A 20,267-nucleotide genomic window follows, 5' to 3' on the forward strand; every position below is an offset into this window, starting at 1 on the left:
GTATTGTGAACACAAATATAGAAGCCAGAAACTGTCCAATTTACTTTCTCATGCCGGTATAGGAGTTCCATACAGACGAGTCAAGCAGTGTGTTGCTCAAATCTCAGAAGGAGTACAGAGGAATATGGAGAGTAATAATGGAAGCTATCTACCACCTGGACTACAAAATAAGAAGTGGCTGCGTTTCTCCATCGACAGCCTGGATGCAGATGTTGATACATACCAGTAAGACTCCCTAATCGGGAGATAAGCGACCGTCAGGTCGGCCCCGGCTCTCCCGGTCGCTCCTAGCCCGAGTTACGGCATTTTATGTGCGCTGCAGTGGCAGGGGGTCCTCCACTGGGGGCGCCACCACTTTTGCATCCGTTCTGGAGCACCAGGAGTCGGTGGTCCCCGGGAATTCCCCGTGAGCAGCCCCGTTGGGGTGGTCATTTGGTCATGTTTGCGCATTTGGTCATTTTTTACATCTGGGGGTCCCCCAGGGACCTGGGGGTCCCTGGAGCTCCGGGGGTCCTTGGAGGTTGTAGTTTGGCAGGCAAGGAGTGTGTGTGCAAAATCTGGCATGGATCGGGGCAACGGTTGCGGAGATATGAGCAGGGCAAAAGTGTGACATGTTACGTGTGACAGACAGACTGACGGACTGACGGACGGACTCACAGTTTGTGCAGGTTTTGATAGTAACTGCGACCTGACGGTCACAACAATGAAAGAAATTCATTCCATGCAACAGCTATGGCTGTGTATCAACAGGAACCCAGAAGGGAGGAAAATGTGGAAGTAACAGAGTATGCAATCCCCACACAGAGCAAAGGAACAGGGCCATTGGAGGATGTACCCAAGACTGTCATCCCATTGATATCAAGCTGGATAAAAGGGGCTCCTAAGCCTCACAACAGTCCACAATATCCACACTTCAAATTGGGAATGAATGAGAAGGAGATCAAAATACCTGCAACTGATGTTCTAGCTGTTGGTTCGCCATTCTGATCGATCGCACTGATGCCAAACCAACAAGTGACCCAGCCGAGTCGCATGATGACAGTCATGTTCAACAACAGCCTGTGCCTGTCTGGACGGCATACAATTCACTTATGTGTGTGTCAGCAACCAAAACTGAATCTATGACACTTGACCGAGTGCATTCACTGCCTCTCATAAATGCACCAGCCCATGAATGGACAACCCTTACTACAGCATTGACTCAGCTCAACAAGCTCAACAAGTTGATGATGGAAGACACTCAGGATGTTGAGCCTATACTTGTTTGGTTAGACATGGACTTGTACAAAAGAGTTAGAAAACTGAGCTTCCTTGACCAACAGTTCCAATCCATCATCATAGCAAGTTCAGGTGCCTTACTGCCTTCCGTGTCGTGCTGTGTGCTGTACGATGTCTCGGAGCAACCCTTGAAGGGAGTGGTCTGGATGAAGCTTGGGTTGAATCCGGTCTATATAGCAGTGTTACAGTTGTACAAATACTGAATGGCAAGCACCACAACAGAGCCTTGGAAGCTCACCAGATCACACTGCAAGTTCTATTTGACTTGTGGATTGAAGCATTCTTCGAACAGCACCCAGTGCTACACCAGAAACTGACGTCTGCACTCGAAGATCAGAGAAAAGCGTGTGAAAATGGACTAGGTGTTTCTGAAGCCCATGGCACACTGGTCAACATGATATCTGATCTGCAGCTGATGGAACTTGACCAATTTGACAGTGAGAATGAGAAGTACCCGATGTACAAATGGGCTCGTATATATATATGAAGCAGGTCAACAATCTTCTCCAGTTCATACGAAGTACTCGTGATCAGAATTGGCTCTTGCACCTAGCCTCATTGGAGCAGTATGTCTAAACAGCTCAAGGCCAATCAAAGTGTGGAAAAGATATGTCCAATGCAAGGGTCCATCATAGAACATATCCTGCGAGCACATTGGCAAGCCAATGTATGAGCACAAGACATTGCAGCTCAGCCAAAGGTTTTAGATCCACTATCTTTGGGATGGAGGCAGCAAACGGATGGAAGTTGTGTCCCTGTAGTCTCAAAGTTTCCACCTGCACCAGAGGCCGTCGTAGAACTAGTCAAGTGTGCATGTGTTGCCAGCAAATGCACCGGCCGCTGTTCTTGCAAAGTCAATAATCTTCCATGCACAGAGCTCTGCAAATGTGAAGCTGCAGAAGATTCATGTAATAATCTTCCAAATGACGACGCTGAGAGTGATGATGATGATGATGATGATGCCTACAGTGATTGATTCTTTGTTAAGTTGAGAATGGGTACTGTTGAGCGTTCCTTTTGGGTATTATTATTATTTTAGTTTATCTTATCAAGGATTCATTTTATCAAATGTTATCAAAGGTTCAAGACAAATAAACCTTTTGAATTGAAATTAAACAATTTCTGTTTCTGATTAAATAAGTTATTTGTTAAAAATCGTCTGGTAGCTTTTGCACCATTGTGTATTTGCATATTGAATCTGTTGCTGTAGCGCCACCTACAGGTGGATTGTGGTCAGATTTGCTTGGCATGTGCCTCAGTCTATGGTGCAACAACCCAGCAAGTTTGATTAAAATTGGACAGGTAGCTTGTAAGTAATCATGAATTTGCTTTTTGAATTGGTTGCTGTAGCGCCACCTTATGTTATGGGGTCTTCTGGGGCACATCATACACTCATGCACCAAATTTGGTGAAGATCAGCTTGGCAGATTTGGAGAAATTATGTCGACAGAGATACAGACAGACACAAAATATAGGCACACACAGCATTATATTGCCATGGTGTCAAAACATGGCCAGAGTGGGGGAAAAAAATCTAAACCGTTTTTTATGTATCCAACTGGGTCTATAGAACAGAAAAAACATGGTTTACAAGAATCAATATGAAAAATTCCAAAAAATACACAATGACATATACTATGTTGTCATAGGAGTGTGGGGTCATGTGGTGTACGTGATGTCAGAGCCTTTTATGAAGTGATGTCACAATGACATGATTTCCTCTGGAACAGCCTGATGTCAACAATCAGCTCCGCATAAGGAGATTCCGAACGTTTTGCGCCGTTTCGGAAAAAACGTGCGTCGGGTCGGGTCGAGGCCCGGCACTGCACTCCGCGCCGCGGCGGAGAACGCGCGTGCCGAATCTGAAGCCGGTGGGACGATATGGAGTTGCCCATATACTTGTCTGCGTCCATTTTATGCCCATATGCCCATATATGGAGATATAGGGAGATCTCTGTATCTGCCCATATGCCCATATATGGAGATCACAGTCTGTGTCCCTTTTATGCCCATATATCTGTCTGTGTCCCTTTTATGCCCAGCGCTTGCGCCGATTTGTCCCTTTTATGCCCATATACGGAGATATCTGTCGGGTCGAGGCAAGGCCCGGCACTGCAGTGATGTCACAATGAGTCAGCGCTTGCGCGATTTACTGATGTCAGCAGCTAGATGTCTCCATATGCCCATATATGGAGATCTCTGTATCTGCCCATGAATGCCCATATATGGAGATCTCAGTCTGTGTCCCTTTTATGCCCATATATCTGTCTGTGTCCCTTTTATGCCCAGCGCTTGCGCCGATTTGTCCCTTTTATGCCCATATATCTGCCTGTGTCCCTTTTATGCCCATATACGGAGATATCTGTCGGGTCGAGGCAAGGCCCAGCACTGCAGTGATGTCACAATGAGTCAGCGCTTGCGCGATTTACTGATGTCAGCAGCTAGATGTCTCCATATGCCCATATATGGAGATCTCTGTATCTGCGCATATGCCCATGAATGCCCATATATGGAGATCTCAGTCTGTGTCCCTTTTATGCCCATATATCTGTCTGTGTCCCTTTTATGCCCAGCGCTTGCGCCGATTTGTCCCTTTTATGCCCATATATCTGCCTGTGTCCCTTTTATGCCCATATACAGAGATATCTGTCGGGTCGAGGCAAGGCCCGGCACTGCAGTGATGTCACAATGAGTCAGCGCTTGCGCCGATTTACTGATGTCAGCAGCTAGATGTCTCCATATGCCCATATATGGAGATCTCTGTATCTGCCCATATGCCCATGATATCTGTCGGGTCGAGGCAAGGCCCGGCACTGCAGTGATGTCACAATGAGTCAGCGCTTGCGCCGATTTCCTCCGGAACAGCCTGATGTCAACAATCAGCCCGCATAAGGAGATTCCGAACGTTTCGCGCCGGTTAGGGAAAACCGCGCGTCGGGTCGGGTCGAGGCCCGGCACTGCACTCCGTGCCGCGGCGGGGAACGCGCGTGCCGAATCTGAAGCCGGTGGGACGAACGGTTCTCGAGATACGCGGATTACAGACACACACGCAGACAGACAGACACGCAGAGACTTCTCGCATTTATAGATAGATTATATTATTATAGTAGATTAAACACTTCACTCCATCTGGCATGGAGTCATCTGGTAATAGAAGATACAATACAACAGTATTACCAGTAAGACTCCTAAGGGCGAAAAGCGACCTCGCCCTTTAGTTAGTGAGGATGGGTAAATGACATCACTGCTCCTAATTGTTATAGGATGGGTAAATTACATCACTGCTCCTAGTTGTTATAGGATGGGTAAATGACATCACTGCTCCTAATTGTTATAGGATGGGGAAATGACATCACTGCTCCTAGTTGTTATAGAATGGGTAAATGACATCACTGCTCCGAGTTGCCATAGGATGGATAAATGACATCACTGCTCCTAGTTGTTATAGGATGGATAAATGACATCACTGCTCCTAGTTGTTATAGGATGAAATGACATCACTACTCCTAGTTGTTATAGGATGCGTAGATTACATCACTGCTCCTATAGTTGTTATAGGATGGGTAAATTACATCACTGCTCCTAGTTGTTATAGGATGGGTAAATGACATCACTGCTCCTAGTTGTTATAGGATGGATAAATGACATCACTACTCCAAGTTGTTACAGGATGTGTAAATGACATCACTGCTCCTATAGTTGTTATAGGACGGGTAAATTACATCACTGCTCCTAGTTGTTATAGGATGGGTAAATGACATCACTGCTCCTAGTTGTTATAGGATGGGTGAATTACATCACTGCTCCTTTAGTCCTTATAGAATGGGTAAATTACATGATCTGCTCCTAGTTGTAGGATGGGTAAATGACATCACTCCTCCTAGTTGGAGGATGGGTAAAATGCAGAGGACAAATTTCACGTGCAAATGTACTTTGACAAAGAACACCCCAAGGTGTGGGGCCTATGTTATTATTACTTGCACAAACATAGTGCGGGCAAGTATTGTAACAGGCTGGGTATGTATGTAGGTGACTGGGATTTTGAAGACGTAGGACCAAAATGGCTGGGATTTTGGGAATGTATGTATGTAGACACCTATACAGCCAATGAGGGACCAGCATTCCTGGTGATGATGTCAGCAGAGTTTGGTATATAAGAGCGCTCTTGGTAATGTCTTCATTAACGGGCAAAGACATTAGGGACATGAGGCCAGCAGTGCACACCTCGTGATGAAGACATCAGGGAAATTAGGCCAGCAGCGCACACCTCGTGGTGAAGACATCAGGGACATGAGGCCAGCAGCGCACACCTCGTGGTGACGACATCAGGGACATGAGGCCAGCACCTTGTGTGGTGAAGACATCAGGGACATGAGGCCAGCAGTGCACACCTTGTGGTGAAGACATCAGGGACATGAGACCAGCAGTGCACACCTCGTGGTGAAGACATTAGGGACATGAGGCCAGCACCTTGTGGTGAAGACATCAGGGACACGAGGCCAGCACCTTGTGGTGAAGACATCAGGGACATGAGGCCAGCACCTTGTGGTGAAGACATCAGGGACATGAGACCAGCAGTGCACACCTCGTGGTGAAGACATCAGGGACATGAGGCCAGCAGCGCACACCTCGTGGTGAAGACATCAGGGACATGAGACCAGCAGTGCACACCTTGTGGTGAAGACATCAGGGACATGAGGCCAGCACCTCGTGGTGAAGACATCAGGGACATGAGACCAGCAGTGCACACCTTGTGGTGAAGACATCAGGGACATGAGACCAGCAGTGCACACCTCGTGGTGAAGACATCAGGGACATGAGGCCAGCAGCGCACACCTCGTGGTGAAGACATCAGGGACATGAGACCAGCAGCGCACACCTCGTGGTGAAGACATCAGGGACATGAGGCCAGCAGTGCACACCTCGTGGTGAAGACATCAGGGACATGAGACCAGCAGTGCACACCTCGTGGTGAAGACATCAGGGACATGAGGCCAGCAGTGCACACCTCGTGGTGTAGACATCAGGGACATGAGGCCAGCAGTGCACACCTCGTGGTGAAGACATCAGGGACATGAGACCAGCAGTGCACACCTCGTGGTGAAGACATCAGGGACATGAGGCCAGCAGTGCACACCTCGTGGTGAAGACATTAGGGACATGAGGCCAGCAGTGCGAACCTCGTGGTGCCATGTGTGGCCTGCTTGAGCATGAGGTGCAAATTGGCACGTCGACAGAGTGCAGTTCTAGTTATTTCTATTATTATACCAGCATCAGCAGAACTAGAGCTCATAGCTCACATCAAACTATACGCTGTGTTTGATGTCTGAAGAAGCAACATGAATATAAGCTGCAACTTGATATGTATCAAAGTGTTTGGTTTACTGATTAGACTCAGTAATCATCTGTCTTCTGAACCCATTAGGACCTGAAAAACACCTAAAGAAGTATTCTAACAGTTTTGTGAAAAATGGACTCTATGTTCACTGGTGCTCAAAAGTCAAGAACCTTTAAAATTAAATGTATTTGGAGGATCTCAAAATATTTTGTTCCCTGGCACTAAATATTTTCAGCTGAGGGTCTGCATAAAACCCTTAAGTTCTGTTCGGGTCATTTTGACCCGTTTTACATTTTCATTTGGAAAAATAAGGTAGAAGTTAAATTTTTTTCCACCTGAAACTAACTGGCCTTAAAGTTTCTTCTGAGATGAACATGTAAAAAAAATATTTTTGCACTACACCCATGCTACACCCCCCTCATATTTTTTGAACCTTAAGAGCTGTTCGGGTCATTTTGACCCGGAAGCACAGATGCACAGAAATACACAGTATTATGCCAAAACACAGACACACAGTCACCCCCAGTTCTAACACCCCTCTTCTGAAGCCCCATTCCGAACCCTCCTGTTTTTTTCAAACCAAATATCCCCTGGGTCAAAATGACCCGAACAGAACGAAGGTGTAGTGAACCTGAACAGAACTTAAGGGTTAAAGATTGACAGAAAAAGAAGCATATTTGCAATTTTTTAATAGTTAAATCATAAAATAATGGTTAAAGGCATACCATGTAACTTTCCCAAGTAGTGGTAGTGGTCACTAGCGGTATTGCAGGTACCGGTATTTCCAGTGTAGTTCCTACACTAACCATTATGGAGGGGATCTATACGCAGTTACTAGTTAGCTGCATAGTATATTGGCTGGCCCCAGGCTAACTCAGCACCGTTACCGAGTTATGTGCCGTTATGGACAGAAGAGTAAATATTCGTCCCCCCCCGACTTTCGGCGGGGGGATAGCTACACGCTAAGCGACCATTCATAAACATTGAAAGTTTTGGGGAATGGTGCATCGCTGCGATATTCACTCAGAGAACACAATATGATTGCAAATGTAAGAGTAGCCCAGAGTCAATAACAATGTCTTTAGGAGATTCGGATGTATTCAAATTCAAATACTTGTGAATGAACACACACACAAAGGGCTGCTGAATAAACAGGACGGTCGTCAGAGGGCTACTGCTAAAACATCCTTTGACCAGCGTTGCTATCCATCGTATACATTGACTAAATTCTATACCAACGTATGGTATGCACTTGCACTAAAAGTACAACAATGACAAAGAGCAAGTATGTTTATTTTTTACAAACTTACCAGTTCAAAAGAAAAAGAGCCAGTTTCCAATCAGTGGGGAAGTTTTTTTCTTTCCTCAACTTTTGCCACCTCTCGTGCATATGAAGAAGGTAAATCCGCGATTTCTGCTTTTTCTGGTGATATTCCTTTTGTTGTTGAGATGATTCTGTTGTTCTTTTCTTTTTTGCGGGTGGGGGTTTAGTTCGGCTATGTTCCGTGAACAAATTTAGTGTCAGCAAATATAAGACATCCGGTGTCGATCTCTTCAGAATAAGAGTACCCCGAACGCCATTGAAAAACGATTAATTTGTATATGATATACACATTAAAAATATAGATTAAGCATTTAATTGAAGCTATACAACGGAAATTATGTTTCTGTGTAAAAATAACGTTTTAATGACAAAAAATATATATACAACTAGATAATTGCTCTTCAATGGAGTGAAGAGCCTTTACAAATTGGACACTGGAGAGGAGACGGCTATTCGTGTCGGCACTTTTGACATACGCACGCGTTCACAGAGACCTCCTCTACCACACCACACTCTCCGCTAAGCGGGAGAGGCGGCATTGCAAAATTTGATGGCCGTCCAGTGGGGCCAGGTGCCAAAAAAAGTCCTCAAATGGCACCGATTTCCGACTCTAGTGGGCGCTGGAGAGGAGACGGCTTTTCGTGTCGGCACTTTTGACACACGCACGCGTTCACAGAGACCTCCTCTACCACACCACACTCTCCGCTAAGCGGGAGAGGCGGCATTGCAAAATATGATGGCCGTCCAGTGGGGCCAGGTGCCAAAAAAAGTCCTCAAATGGCACCGATTTCCGACTCTAGTGGGCGCTGGAGAGGAGACGGCTTTTCGTGTCGGCACTTTTGACACACGCACGCGTTCACAGAGACCTCCTCTACCACACCACACTCTCCGCTAAGCGGGAGAGGCGGCATTGCAAAATTTGATGGCCGTCCAGTGGGGCCGCAGGTGCCAAAAAAAGTCCTCAAATGGCACCGATTTCCGACTCTAGTGGGCGCTGGAGAGGAGACGGCTTTTCGTGTCGGCACTTTTGACATACGCACGCGTTCACAGAGACCTCCTCTACCACACCACACTCTCCGCTAAGCGGGAGAGGCGGCATTGCAAAATTTGATGGCCGTCCAGTGGGGCCAGGTGCCAAAAAAGTCCTCAAATGGCACCTATTTCCGACTCTAGTGGGCGCTGGAGAGGAGACGGCTTTTCGTGTCGGCACTTTTGACACACGCGCGCGTTCACAGATACCTCCTCTACCACACCACACTCTCCGCTAAGCGGGAGAGGCGGCATTGCAAAATTTGATGGCCGTCCAGTGGGGCCAGGTGCCAAAAAAGTCCTCAAATGGCACCGATTTACGACTCTAGTGGGCGCTGGAGAGGAGACGGCTCTTCGTGTCGGCACTTTTGACACATGCACGCGTTCACAGAGACCTCCTCTACCAGACCACACTCTCCGCTAAGCGGAAGAGGCGGCATTGCAGAATTTGCTGGCCGTCCAGTGGGGCCAGGTGCCAAAAAAAGTCCTCAAATGGCGCAGTTTTCCGACTCTAGCGGGCGCTGGAGAGGAGACGGCTTTTTGTGTCGGCACTTTTGACACACGCACACGTTCACAGAGACCTCCTCTATCACACCACACTCTCCGCTAAGCGGTAGAGGCGGCATTGCAACTACTGCAGGCCGTCCAGTGCAGCCAGGCGCTCAAAAAGGCCTCAAAAGGCACCATTTTCCGTCTGGCCGCAGCTCTTTGTGTCGGAACTTTGTGTGTGTGTGTGTGTGTGTGTGTGTGTGTGTGTGTGTGTGTGTGTGTGTGTGTGTGTGTGTGTGTGTGTGTGTGTGTGTGTGTGTGTTGTGTTTATATATAATCATTCAAAAGAATAATCATAACACATTATAAACCATTCTATGACTTACTGTATATGGTAAAGGATAAATGCAGTAACACATACAGTGTAACACTGTGTAATTACTGTTATAAGCACTCATGAGTGCTCATAATGCATTCATAATATATTATAAACCATGTTACGTTATCTGCTTAACATTGATTGATTTTTTTCGGTCTTGTGTTTACTGTGCTCATTTTAAAACAAATGTTTGATCACAGGACTATGCAATGTGTCTGGGTGTGTACTGTGTATATTTATGTTTGCAGGGATGTTTTGTGTGTGCTACTTTTGTGTGACGTTTCACTTTGGTACAAAGCATTTTGTACCTTTTTAAATTTGAGTAATGTTTGGTGCATTGCATGTTTCACCTTTTAATTGCACTTCCTAGAACAGTTTTGCATGATTATGTTTGAATAATGTTTGCAGAGGAGGTCTCTGTGAACGCGTGCGTGTGTCAAAAGTATCGACACAATTTAAAGAGCCGTCTGCTCTCCAGCACCCACTAGAGTCAGAAAACGGCGCCATTTGATGCCATTTTTTTTGCACCTGGCTGCACTGGATGGCCATCCAATTTTGCAATGCCGCCTCTCCCGCTTAGCGGAGAGTGTGGTGTGGTAGAGGAGGTCTCTGTGAACGCGTGCGTGTGTCAAAAGTGCCGACGCGAAAAGCCGTCTCCTCTCCAGCGCCCACTAGAGTCGGAAAATGGCGCCATTTAAGGACTTTTTTTAGCACCTGGCCGCACTGGACGGCCATCAAATTTTGCAATGCCGCCTCTCCCGCTTAGCGGAGAGTGTGGTGTGGTAGAGGAGGTCTCTGTGAACGCGTGCGTGTGTCAAAAGTGCCGACACGAAAAGCCGTCTCCTCTCCAGCGCCCACTAGAGTCGGAAATCGGTGCCATTTGAGGACTTTTTTGGCACCTGGCCCCACTGGACGGCCATCAAATTTTGCAATGCCGCCTCTCCCGCTTAGCGGAGAGTGTGGTGTGGTAGAGGAGGTCTCTGTGAACGCGTGCGTATGTCAAAAGTGCCGACACGAAAAGCCGTCTCCTCTCCAGCGCCCACTAGAGTCGGAAATCGGTGCCATTTGAGGACTTTTTTTGGCACCTGGCCCCACTGGACGGCCATCAAATTTTGCAATGCCGCCTCTCCCGCTTAGCGGAGAGTGTGGTGTGGTAGAGGAGGTCTCTGTGAACGCGTGCGTGTGTCAAAAGTGCCGACACGAAGAGCCGTCTCCTCTCCAGTGCCCACTAGAGTCGGAAAATGGCGCCATTTAAGGACTTTTTTTAGCACCTGGCCGCACTGGACGGCCATCAAATTTTGCAATGCCGCCTCTCCCGCTTAGCGGAGAGTGTGGTGTGGTAGAGGAGGTCTCTGTGAACGCGTGCGTGTGTCAAAAGTGCCGACACGAAAAGCCGTCTCCTCTCCAGCGCCCACTAGAGTCGGAAATCGGTGCCATTTGAGGACTTTTTTGGCACCTGGCCCCACTGGACGGCCATCAAATTTTGCAATGCCGCCTCTCCCGCTTAGCGGAGAGTGTGGTGTGGTAGAGGAGGTATCTGTGAACGCGTGCGTGTGTCAAAAGTGCCGACACGAAAAGCCGTCTCCTCTCCAGCGCCCACTAGAGTCGGAAATCGGTGCCATTTGAGGACTTTTTTGGCACCTGGCCCCACTGGACGGCCATCAAATTTTGCAATGCCGCCTCTCCCGCTTAGCGGAGAGTGTGGTGTGGTAGAGGAGGTCTCTGTGAACGCGTGCGTGTGTCAAAAGTGCCGACACGAAAAGCCGTCTCCTCTCCAGCGCCCACTAGAGTCGGAAATCGGTGCCATTTGAGGACTGTTTTTGGCACCTGGCCCCACTGGACGGCCATCAAATTTTGCAATGCCGCCTCTCCCGCTTAGCGGAGAGTGTGGTGTGGTAGAGGAGGTCTCTGTGAACGCGTGCGTGTGTCAAAAGTGCCGACACGAAGAGCCGTCTCCTCTCCAGTGCCCACTAGAGTCGGAAAACGGTGCCATTTGAGGACTTTTTTTGGCAACTGGCCCCACTGGACGGCCAGCTAATTTTGCAATGCCGCCTCTCCCGCTTAGCGGAGAGTGTGGTGTGGTAGAGGAGGTCTCTGTGAACGCGTGCGTGTGTCAAAAGTGCCGACACGAAAAGCCGTCTCCTCTCCAGCGCCCACTAGAGTCGGAAATCGGTGCCATTTGAGGACTTTTTTGGCACCTGGCCCCACTGGACGGCCATCAAATTTTGCAATGCCGCCTCTCCCGCTTAGCGGAGAGTGTGGTGTGGTAGAGGAGGTATCTGTGAAAGCGTGCGTATGTCAAAAGTGCAGACACGAAAAGCCGTCTCCTCTCCAGCGCCCACTAGAGTCGGAAATCGGTGCCATTTGAGGACTTTTTTTGGCACCTGGCCCCACTGGACGGCCATCAAATTTTGCAATGCCGCCTCTCCCGCTTAGCGGAGAGTGTGGTGTGGTAGAGGAGGTCTCTGTGAACGCGTGCGTGTGTCAAAAGTGCCGACACGAAGAGCCGTCTCCTCTCCAGTGCCCACTAGAGTCGGAAAACGGTGCCATTTGAGGACTTTTTTTGGCAACTGGCCCCACTGGACGGCCAGCTAATTTTGCAATGCCGCCTCTCCCGCTTAGCGGAGAGTGTGGTGTGGTAGAGGAGGTCTCTGTGAACGCGTGCGTGTGTCAAAAGTGCCGACACGAAAAGCCGTCTCCTCTCCAGCGCCCACTAGAGTCGGAAAATGGCACCATTTGAGTTCTTTTTTTAGCACCTGGCCACACTGGACGGCCATCAAATTTTGCAATGCCGCCTCTCCCGCTTAGCGGAGAGTGTGGTGTGGTAGAGGAGGTCTCCCCGAACGTGTGCATGTTTCAAAAGTTCTGACACGAAGAGCTGTCTGTTCTCCAGTGTCCAAATTTGTAAAGGCTATGCACTCCAGTGAACAGCATTTATCTATTTAGATATATATTTTGTTATTAAAACTTTTTTTTTTACACATACACATATTTTTTGTTATATGGCTTTGTTCAAATGCCTAATTTATATTTTTAATGAGCATATAATTTGCAAATTCAACGTTTTTCAATGGAATTAATTACGAGCATTTTACTTTGAAGGCGAATGCTTCAAACCGGAAGTCTTATATTTGCTAGCTCTGACACCGGAAGTTCTATATTTGCTCAGTTCACGGACCTGTTTAGTTCCAGAACTTCCCGGGAGTTGAGGTTGTTGCTTTTCCATGGTGGTTCAGCTCTGGACTGAATAGCTACTAAAACAGCGGCCAAAAGCTGTTGTTGTTCGAGGCTAAATCAACTTCCGGGAAAGACTCGCTGTGATTGGCCGGTAGTGTGTGATCCGGTAGACTGCGGATACAGAAAATGGGAAGTGACGTAATTATGCCGCGAAAATTGTCCCCCCTCACGGCTCATAGAAAATATATAAAGAAAAGGCTTTCAGAGCTGAAATTCACGGAGTGGGGGGTTCTAAAACTTTAGCGATTTAACAGTTAGGACCATTTTAAGATTTGTTTTATAAAAAAAGTTACATAGTACAACTTTAAAGAAAATCTAATGTAACAAAGATGCGTTCCCGGTCATAATGCGTTAAATTAAATTCTGTTTTGTGTCATTCTTATCAGAGACAGCGAGGAACCAGAGAGGAGAGGCAGGAGGAGAAAGGAGAGGAGAGTGCTGCGTAAATGAAAGAGCAGAGCGTCTCAGAGCCCAAGGCTCCAGCTCACAGGAGGCTGCCCCAGATCAAGGTACACAGTAACACACAACATCACAAAGTCACAATAAAAAGTTGAAAGATAAAGACATGTTCAGTTATAAACTGAACTGAACTGGGTGAAAAACTCAAAATGAGAGAAAACTAAACTCTGCACACTGGATAACGCTCCCATGAATATCTATTGTATTACCACTGAATGTGATGTTTCAAGTGTCAAAGCCCTCAGACAAAGAAAACTTACAGAGACACATCTATCTTGAAATACCTTCTATGATGTGGACGTGTGCAACCTAATTAGTCTTCTTCAGCTGAGGAAGACCGATTAGGTTGAAACTACGTGGACGTCCTTTACTATGATGGGACAGGGAACCGGCCCAGTGGCCTTGCGGTTAGAGTTTCCACCCTGAAATTGGGAGGTCGAGGTTCGATCCCTGGCCGGGTCATATACCAATGAAAATGGTCCCTGCTCCCTGCCTCCTTGCTTGCATCAAGGGTTGGATTGTGGGGTAAGTCCTCTGTGACATACTAGCGCAGGGGTGGGCAACTTTGATGATAAGAGAGGGCCACTGTATTTCCACACTCACTCCAGAGGGCCACATTGCATTGCTGTCGGGCAGAAACCTCTCATCTCCGTATTTATTTATTTTTTTCGTAAATGAATGTCCTACTGCTTTGTCATTCTGTATTATTCATTTTAGTTGAAATCCTCTTTTTTGCCATTTTTGAATTGAATCCTGAAAAGTACATTTTATAGAGTTAATTTCAAAAGCATTTAGTTACTTTAGTTACTTATGTCAACTTTATGAACTTACATACATTGGACATAAACAAATAATACATACAATTTTAATGCTAATCATTAAATGACTAATATAGACTGAAGTAATTAAAGTGGGTCATATTTGCATGTTTGGAATTGGAACAGCTGAAATCAATAATATATCCGTGTTCTGATATTAACTGCTGCGGGCCGCATTAAGTGAGGGTGGGGGCCACCAGTTGCCCATGTGTGTACTAGCGTCATGTCCAGGCGGTGTACTTGTAGATCAAGCTGCCTCAGGAGATAGACTCCCTCCCTGAGGACTACAACATGACGTGTTGTGGTTTCAGCTCCCGACCAGATTCAACCCCGAAAAGTGAAGTGATCCCAGACTACAGTGTGGCAGATCCCACCTCGGTAGTGGACGGTAGTGATATGAAAATATATGTTGGTTATTTGTTGAAATGATTATGTTATTAGGGCCATCTCTGATTCTTCTTTTCTTCCTGTATTTTCAGGGACGGTGCGTGTGCTGGGCAAAACCCCAAGGAACCCAGTCACTAGGGGCATCAAAGGGCGCTGTGCCACAGGTAGTTGTTTTTATTCATGTGCATCTGTGCGTGCGTCTGTGAATGCAAACATGTGGTAGTATATTCATAGTTACAGAATCTAAGTTATCATGTAATGTATTTTGATATTGCTAATCAAGCCAGGAGAGGAATACGGTCTGTATTGTAGTCAATAGTTGTGGGCTCGCCTATAAGGCGAGCACACTTTAGATATTGTCATTGTGGGCTCGCCTATAGGCGAGCACACTTTAGTTATTGTCATTATTTCTATACTATACTATACTATACTATACTAGAGCAAGTTCTCCTTCAAACTTCGGTTTCCTATAACTCCTACATACGTAGTGAGAAAATGAAAATAAAAACATCAATGTGTTCAGCTTACTGTGGCGAAGTGTGCTATTACTTTTTACAGCAATCGGCCAAATGGTGGCGCTGTAGGAAGCCTTCGAAAGTGCGATCTTTGAACAGGTATAGCTCATGCTGTGTTATACATACAGCCATGAGACCTGTATACACTTATGCGTCTCCTCATGCCGAACAACTTTTACCCTCTAACTTTTGACCTCTGACCTTTAGGTCTCCCACAATTCTGAATAATATGAAAAACAGTAAAAATCTATCTCCTCCTGGGTTTTTTTCGTTACGCGCACAAAACCTTTTTCACATGAACTTTGGACCAATACGGTCAAACTGTCTGGTCGGATTTCTTTTAAAGTGAAATATAAATTTTTAATAATTCAATCAATATTGCGGTTTTATGCAAATTATTCTTCGGCCTCTAAATCATACATGCAAAGTTACACGTTCATGGCATTTGGCAAAGATGTGGAGGGTTAGTCAAAGTATCACTGAAACCAATTTTATTCCAATCGGCCAAAGGGGGGCGCTATACGAAGCGTTTGAAAATTCAAACTTCAAACGGGCATAAGTCATGACTCGTTTCGTTTGAAGACATGCAACTTGTTACACGCGTGCTTTGACTCGAGCGGAAGACATCTGTGTCGTTGTTAAGTAAGCTCCGCCCTTCGATTTTCCGCCATTTTGAGCAGTTTGTAAAACGCGTAAACCCGCTTTTATTCTGGAATTTTCGCTCCACGTGCACAAAACTTTTTTTACGTGAACTTTGGACCGATATCTAAAGATCTGTCGGATCGGATTTCTTTAAAATTGAAACATGCTTTTTTAAATAAATTCAATGAATATTGCAGTTTTATGCAAATTATTCTTCTGCCTCTAAATCATACATGCAAAGTAACATGTTCATGGCATTTGGCAAAGATGTAGAGTGTTAGTCCAAATATCACTAAAACCAATCTTACCCCAATTGGCCAAAGGGGGGCGCTATATCATTTTGAGCAGTTTGTGAAACGCTTAAACCCGTTAGGATTTTTTTTGCAATTTGCATGAAACATTCTACACACAATCTAAGGACCTTTATCTAATATGCCTATGAAGTGCATACACACAAAAAAAAAAAAAATAATAATGAATATAGCTGCAAGCAGCGATAAAGTGGCCAAAGCCAAAAACACCTCAAATCATGAACACAGCCTGCAATGTGCGTGAAATCTTGCAAGCACATTCCCAATAGGTCAAGGAACAGATACCACCCTTCTTACATTGGCCTGTTATAGCGCCACCAGCGGGTCAACTTTTCCACAACACATTTTTGGAACAATATGGACCGATCTTTGACGTCGGTAACGTCAAAGAGAGCACTGCCTGCGATCTTGACATTTTGTACTTTTATAGCGATTGTTTTCTGGCTTGAAGCGAGCCCACAATTGTTTCGAAGGAACAATATTTTCTAGTTGTGGGCTCGCCTATAGGCGAGCACACTTTAGTTATTGTCATTATTAAGTGTGCCTATGCATAGCATGGGACACTTATTGTTCTCGCTCATATTTATTTAGGTCTTTCTTTCTGTCCATACTTTTCCCCAAAGTTTGGCACGCTACTCCTCCCACAGTTTTTGCACCACACACTCGCGCCATATGTCAAATCGACCGGCTTACGCGGGAATGGTGTGCTAGTAAGTTGCTAAGAGAAAGGTTCTATAGTTTAATTGATATTAATTTATTAGTGAATTAATTTTCCCCATTGACTTATAATGGGAATCGCATTCAATTATTTTTCTCTCGCAAACCATAGGGGCTACAGTTTCAAGACTTGGAGAGGAGGTTCATAATGATTGTAAGAATTAATCAAAAAATAATTACATCACTCGGCCTCATGGTGGCGATATAACGGCCAACTTTACGTTTTGCCCCGTAACTTTTGAACCGTAGGTCGGAAAATTAAAATTATTTTTTCCCTGGATTCCTTGGGTCAAGACGCATCTCCTGATATAGGCCACGCCCATTTGCGTATGGGTAGATTTTCCGCCATCTTGAATTTTCTCCAAAACACACTTTTTGCTCCTTTTCCTACATATTTTCTTCAAATGTCTTAAAAACCGGTACACATGATCTATGAAGCCACGCGATAAACATAGTCAAAGGATATTTCGATAGTTCGTACCGTTCGTTCGTAACGCGCTTCCAAAGTTAGCGGGAGGGGCCCGTTTGGCAAAAAATTGCCCTAACTCACAAACAATAGGTCGAGTCAACACTGAATTTCAACCACAGGTCGGGGGTGGCATACTCAACAGATCCCCAAAAGCATTTCCACTTCGACCCCTAGGGGGCGTCACAAACGCGCAAAAGGTAACCGTTTCGTGCCAGAACGCGTTTTTCACGGGGACCGACCCTCTCACAACGAAACGCGGACGACTCGGCGGACGGTCTCGCGGTCCGAACCGCCGCACGGGGTCGCGCATTTAGCGCGCTGCAGGCACACTTGTCAAAATTGACTCTGTCAATTCTAGTTTCTATACTATACTATACTATACTATACTAGAGCAAGTTCTCCTTCAAACTTCGGTTTCCTATAACTCCTACATACGTAGTGAGAAAATGAAAATAAAAACATCAATGTGTTCAGTTTACTGTGGCGAAGTGTGCTATTACTTTTTACAGCAATCGGCCAAATGGTGGCGCTGTAGGAAGCCTTCGAAAGTGCGATCTTTGAACAGGTATAGCTCATGCTGTGTTATACATACAGCCATGAGACCTGTATACACTTATGCGTCTCCTCATGCCGAACAACTTTTACCCTCTAACTTTTGACCTCTGACCTTTAGGTCTCCCACAATTCTGAATAATATGAAAAACAGTAAAAATCTATCTCCTCCTGGGTTTTTTTCGTTACGCGCACGAAACCTTTTTCACATGAACTTTGGACCAATACGGTCAAACTGTCTGGTCGGATTTCTTTTAAAGTGAAATATAAATTTTTAATAATTCAATCAATATTGCGGTTTTATGCAAATTATTCTTCGGCCTCTAAATCATACATGCAAAGTTACACGTTCATGGCATTTGGCAAAGATGTGGAGGGTTAGTCAAAGTATCACTGAAACCAATTTTATTCCAATCGGCCAAAGGGGGGCGCTATACGAAGCGTTTGAAAATTCAAACTTCAAACGGGCATAAGTCATGACTCGTTTCGTTTGAAGACATGCAACTTGTTACACGCGTGCTTTGACTCGAGCGGAAGACATCTGTGTCGTTGTTAAGTAAGCTCCGCCCTTCGATTTTCCGCCATTTTGAGCAGTTTGTAAAACGCGTAAACCCGCTTTTATTCTGGAATTTTCGCTCCACGTGCACAAAACTTTTTTTACGTGAACTTTGGACCGATATCTAAAGATCTGTCGGATCGGATTTCTATAAAATTGAAACATGCTTTTTTAAATAAATTCAATGAATATTGCAGTTTTATGCAAATTATTCTTCTGCCTCTAAATCATACATGCAAAGTAACATGTTCATGGCATTTGGCAAAGATGTAGAGTGTTAGTCCAAATATCACTAAAACCAATCTTACCCCAATTGGCCAAAGGGGGGCGCTATATCATTTTGAGCAGTTTGTGAAACGCTTAAACCCGTTAGGATTTTTTTTGCAATTTGCATGAAACATTCTACACACAATCTAAGGACCTTTATCTAATATGCCTATGAAGTGCATACACACAAAAAAAATAAAAATAATAATGAATATAGCTGCAAGCAGCGATAAAGTGGCCAAAGCCAAAAACACCTCAAATCATGAACACAGCCTGCAATGTGCGTGAAATCTTGCAAGCACATTCCCAATAGGTCAAGGAACAGATACCACCCTTCTTACATTGGCCTGTTATAGCGCCACCAGCGGGTCAACTTTTCCACAACACATTTTTGGAACAATATGGACCGATCTTTGACGTCGGTAACGTCAAAGAGAGCACTGCCTGCGATCTTGACATTTTGTACTTTTATAGCGATTGTTTTCTGGCTTGAAGCGAGCCCACAATTGTTTCGAAGGAACAATATTTTCTAGTTATTTATCTATCAGGCAGGCATACTATATCAAGTTCTCCTCAAAACTTCGGTTCCTTTCTACTCCTACATACTTAGTGAGAAAATGAAAATAAAAACATCAATGTGTTCAGTTTACAGTGGCGAAGTGTGCTATTATTTCTTATAGCAATCGACCAAATGGTGGCGCTGTAGGAAGCCTTCGAAAGTGCGATCTTTGAACAGGTATAGCTCATGCTGTGTTATACATACAGCCATGAAACCTGTACACGTATGCGTCTCCTCATGCCGAACAACTTTTACCCTCTAACTTTTGACCTCTGACCTTTAGGTCTCCCACAATTCGGAATTATATGAAAAACAGTAAAAATCTATCTCCTCCTGGGATTTTCGCGTCAAGTGCACAAAACCTTTTTCACATGAACTTTGGACCAATACGGTCAAACTGTCTGGTCGGATTTCTTTTAAAGTGAAATATAATTTTTTAATAATTCAATCAATATTGCGGTTTTATGCAAATTATTCTTCAGCCTCTAAATCATACATGCAAAGTTACACGTTCATGGCATTTGGCAAAGATGTGGAGGGTTAGTCAAAGTATCACTGAAACCAATTTTATTCCAATCGGCCAAAGGGGGGCGCTATACGAAGCGTTTGAAAATTCAAACTTCAAACGGGCATAAGTCATGACTCGTTTCGTTTGAAGACATGCAACTTGTTACACGCGTGCTTTGACTCGAGCGGAAGACATCTGTGTCGTTGTTAAGTACGCTCCGCCCTTCAATTTTCCGCCATTTTGAGCAGTTCGTAAAACGCGTAAACCCGCTTTTATTCTGAAATTTTCGTATCACGTGCACAAAACTTTTTTTACGTGAACTTTGGACCAATATCTAAAGATCTGTCGGATCGGATTTCTTTAAAATTGAAACATGCTTTTTTTTAATAATTCAATGAATATTGCAGTTTTATGCAAATTATTCTTCTGCCTT

The 20,267-nt window shown here is 45.2% G+C and overlaps 1 protein-coding gene across 1 annotated transcript in view; it reads left to right on the top strand.

Annotated features, from left to right (window-relative positions):
* LOC308297187 (microfibril-associated glycoprotein 4-like) overlaps positions 1-13,520 on the top strand; it is a gene marked incomplete at both ends in the record, with an annotated part of 29,434 nt that extends 15,914 nt beyond the window's left edge. Inside the window, one exon of the mRNA XM_080740603.1 lies at positions 13,461-13,520. Within this exon, the coding sequence (XP_080596729.1) occupies positions 13,461-13,520 (60 nt within the window). The remainder of the gene's footprint in view (positions 1-13,460) is intronic.
* Positions 13,521-20,267: the final 6,747 nt, after the last annotated feature.

Source organism: Nannobrachium achirus, assembly GCF_963921795.1.
Source record: "Nannobrachium achirus genome assembly, chromosome: 2".
NCBI lineage: Eukaryota > Metazoa > Chordata > Actinopteri > Myctophiformes > Myctophidae > Nannobrachium > Nannobrachium achirus.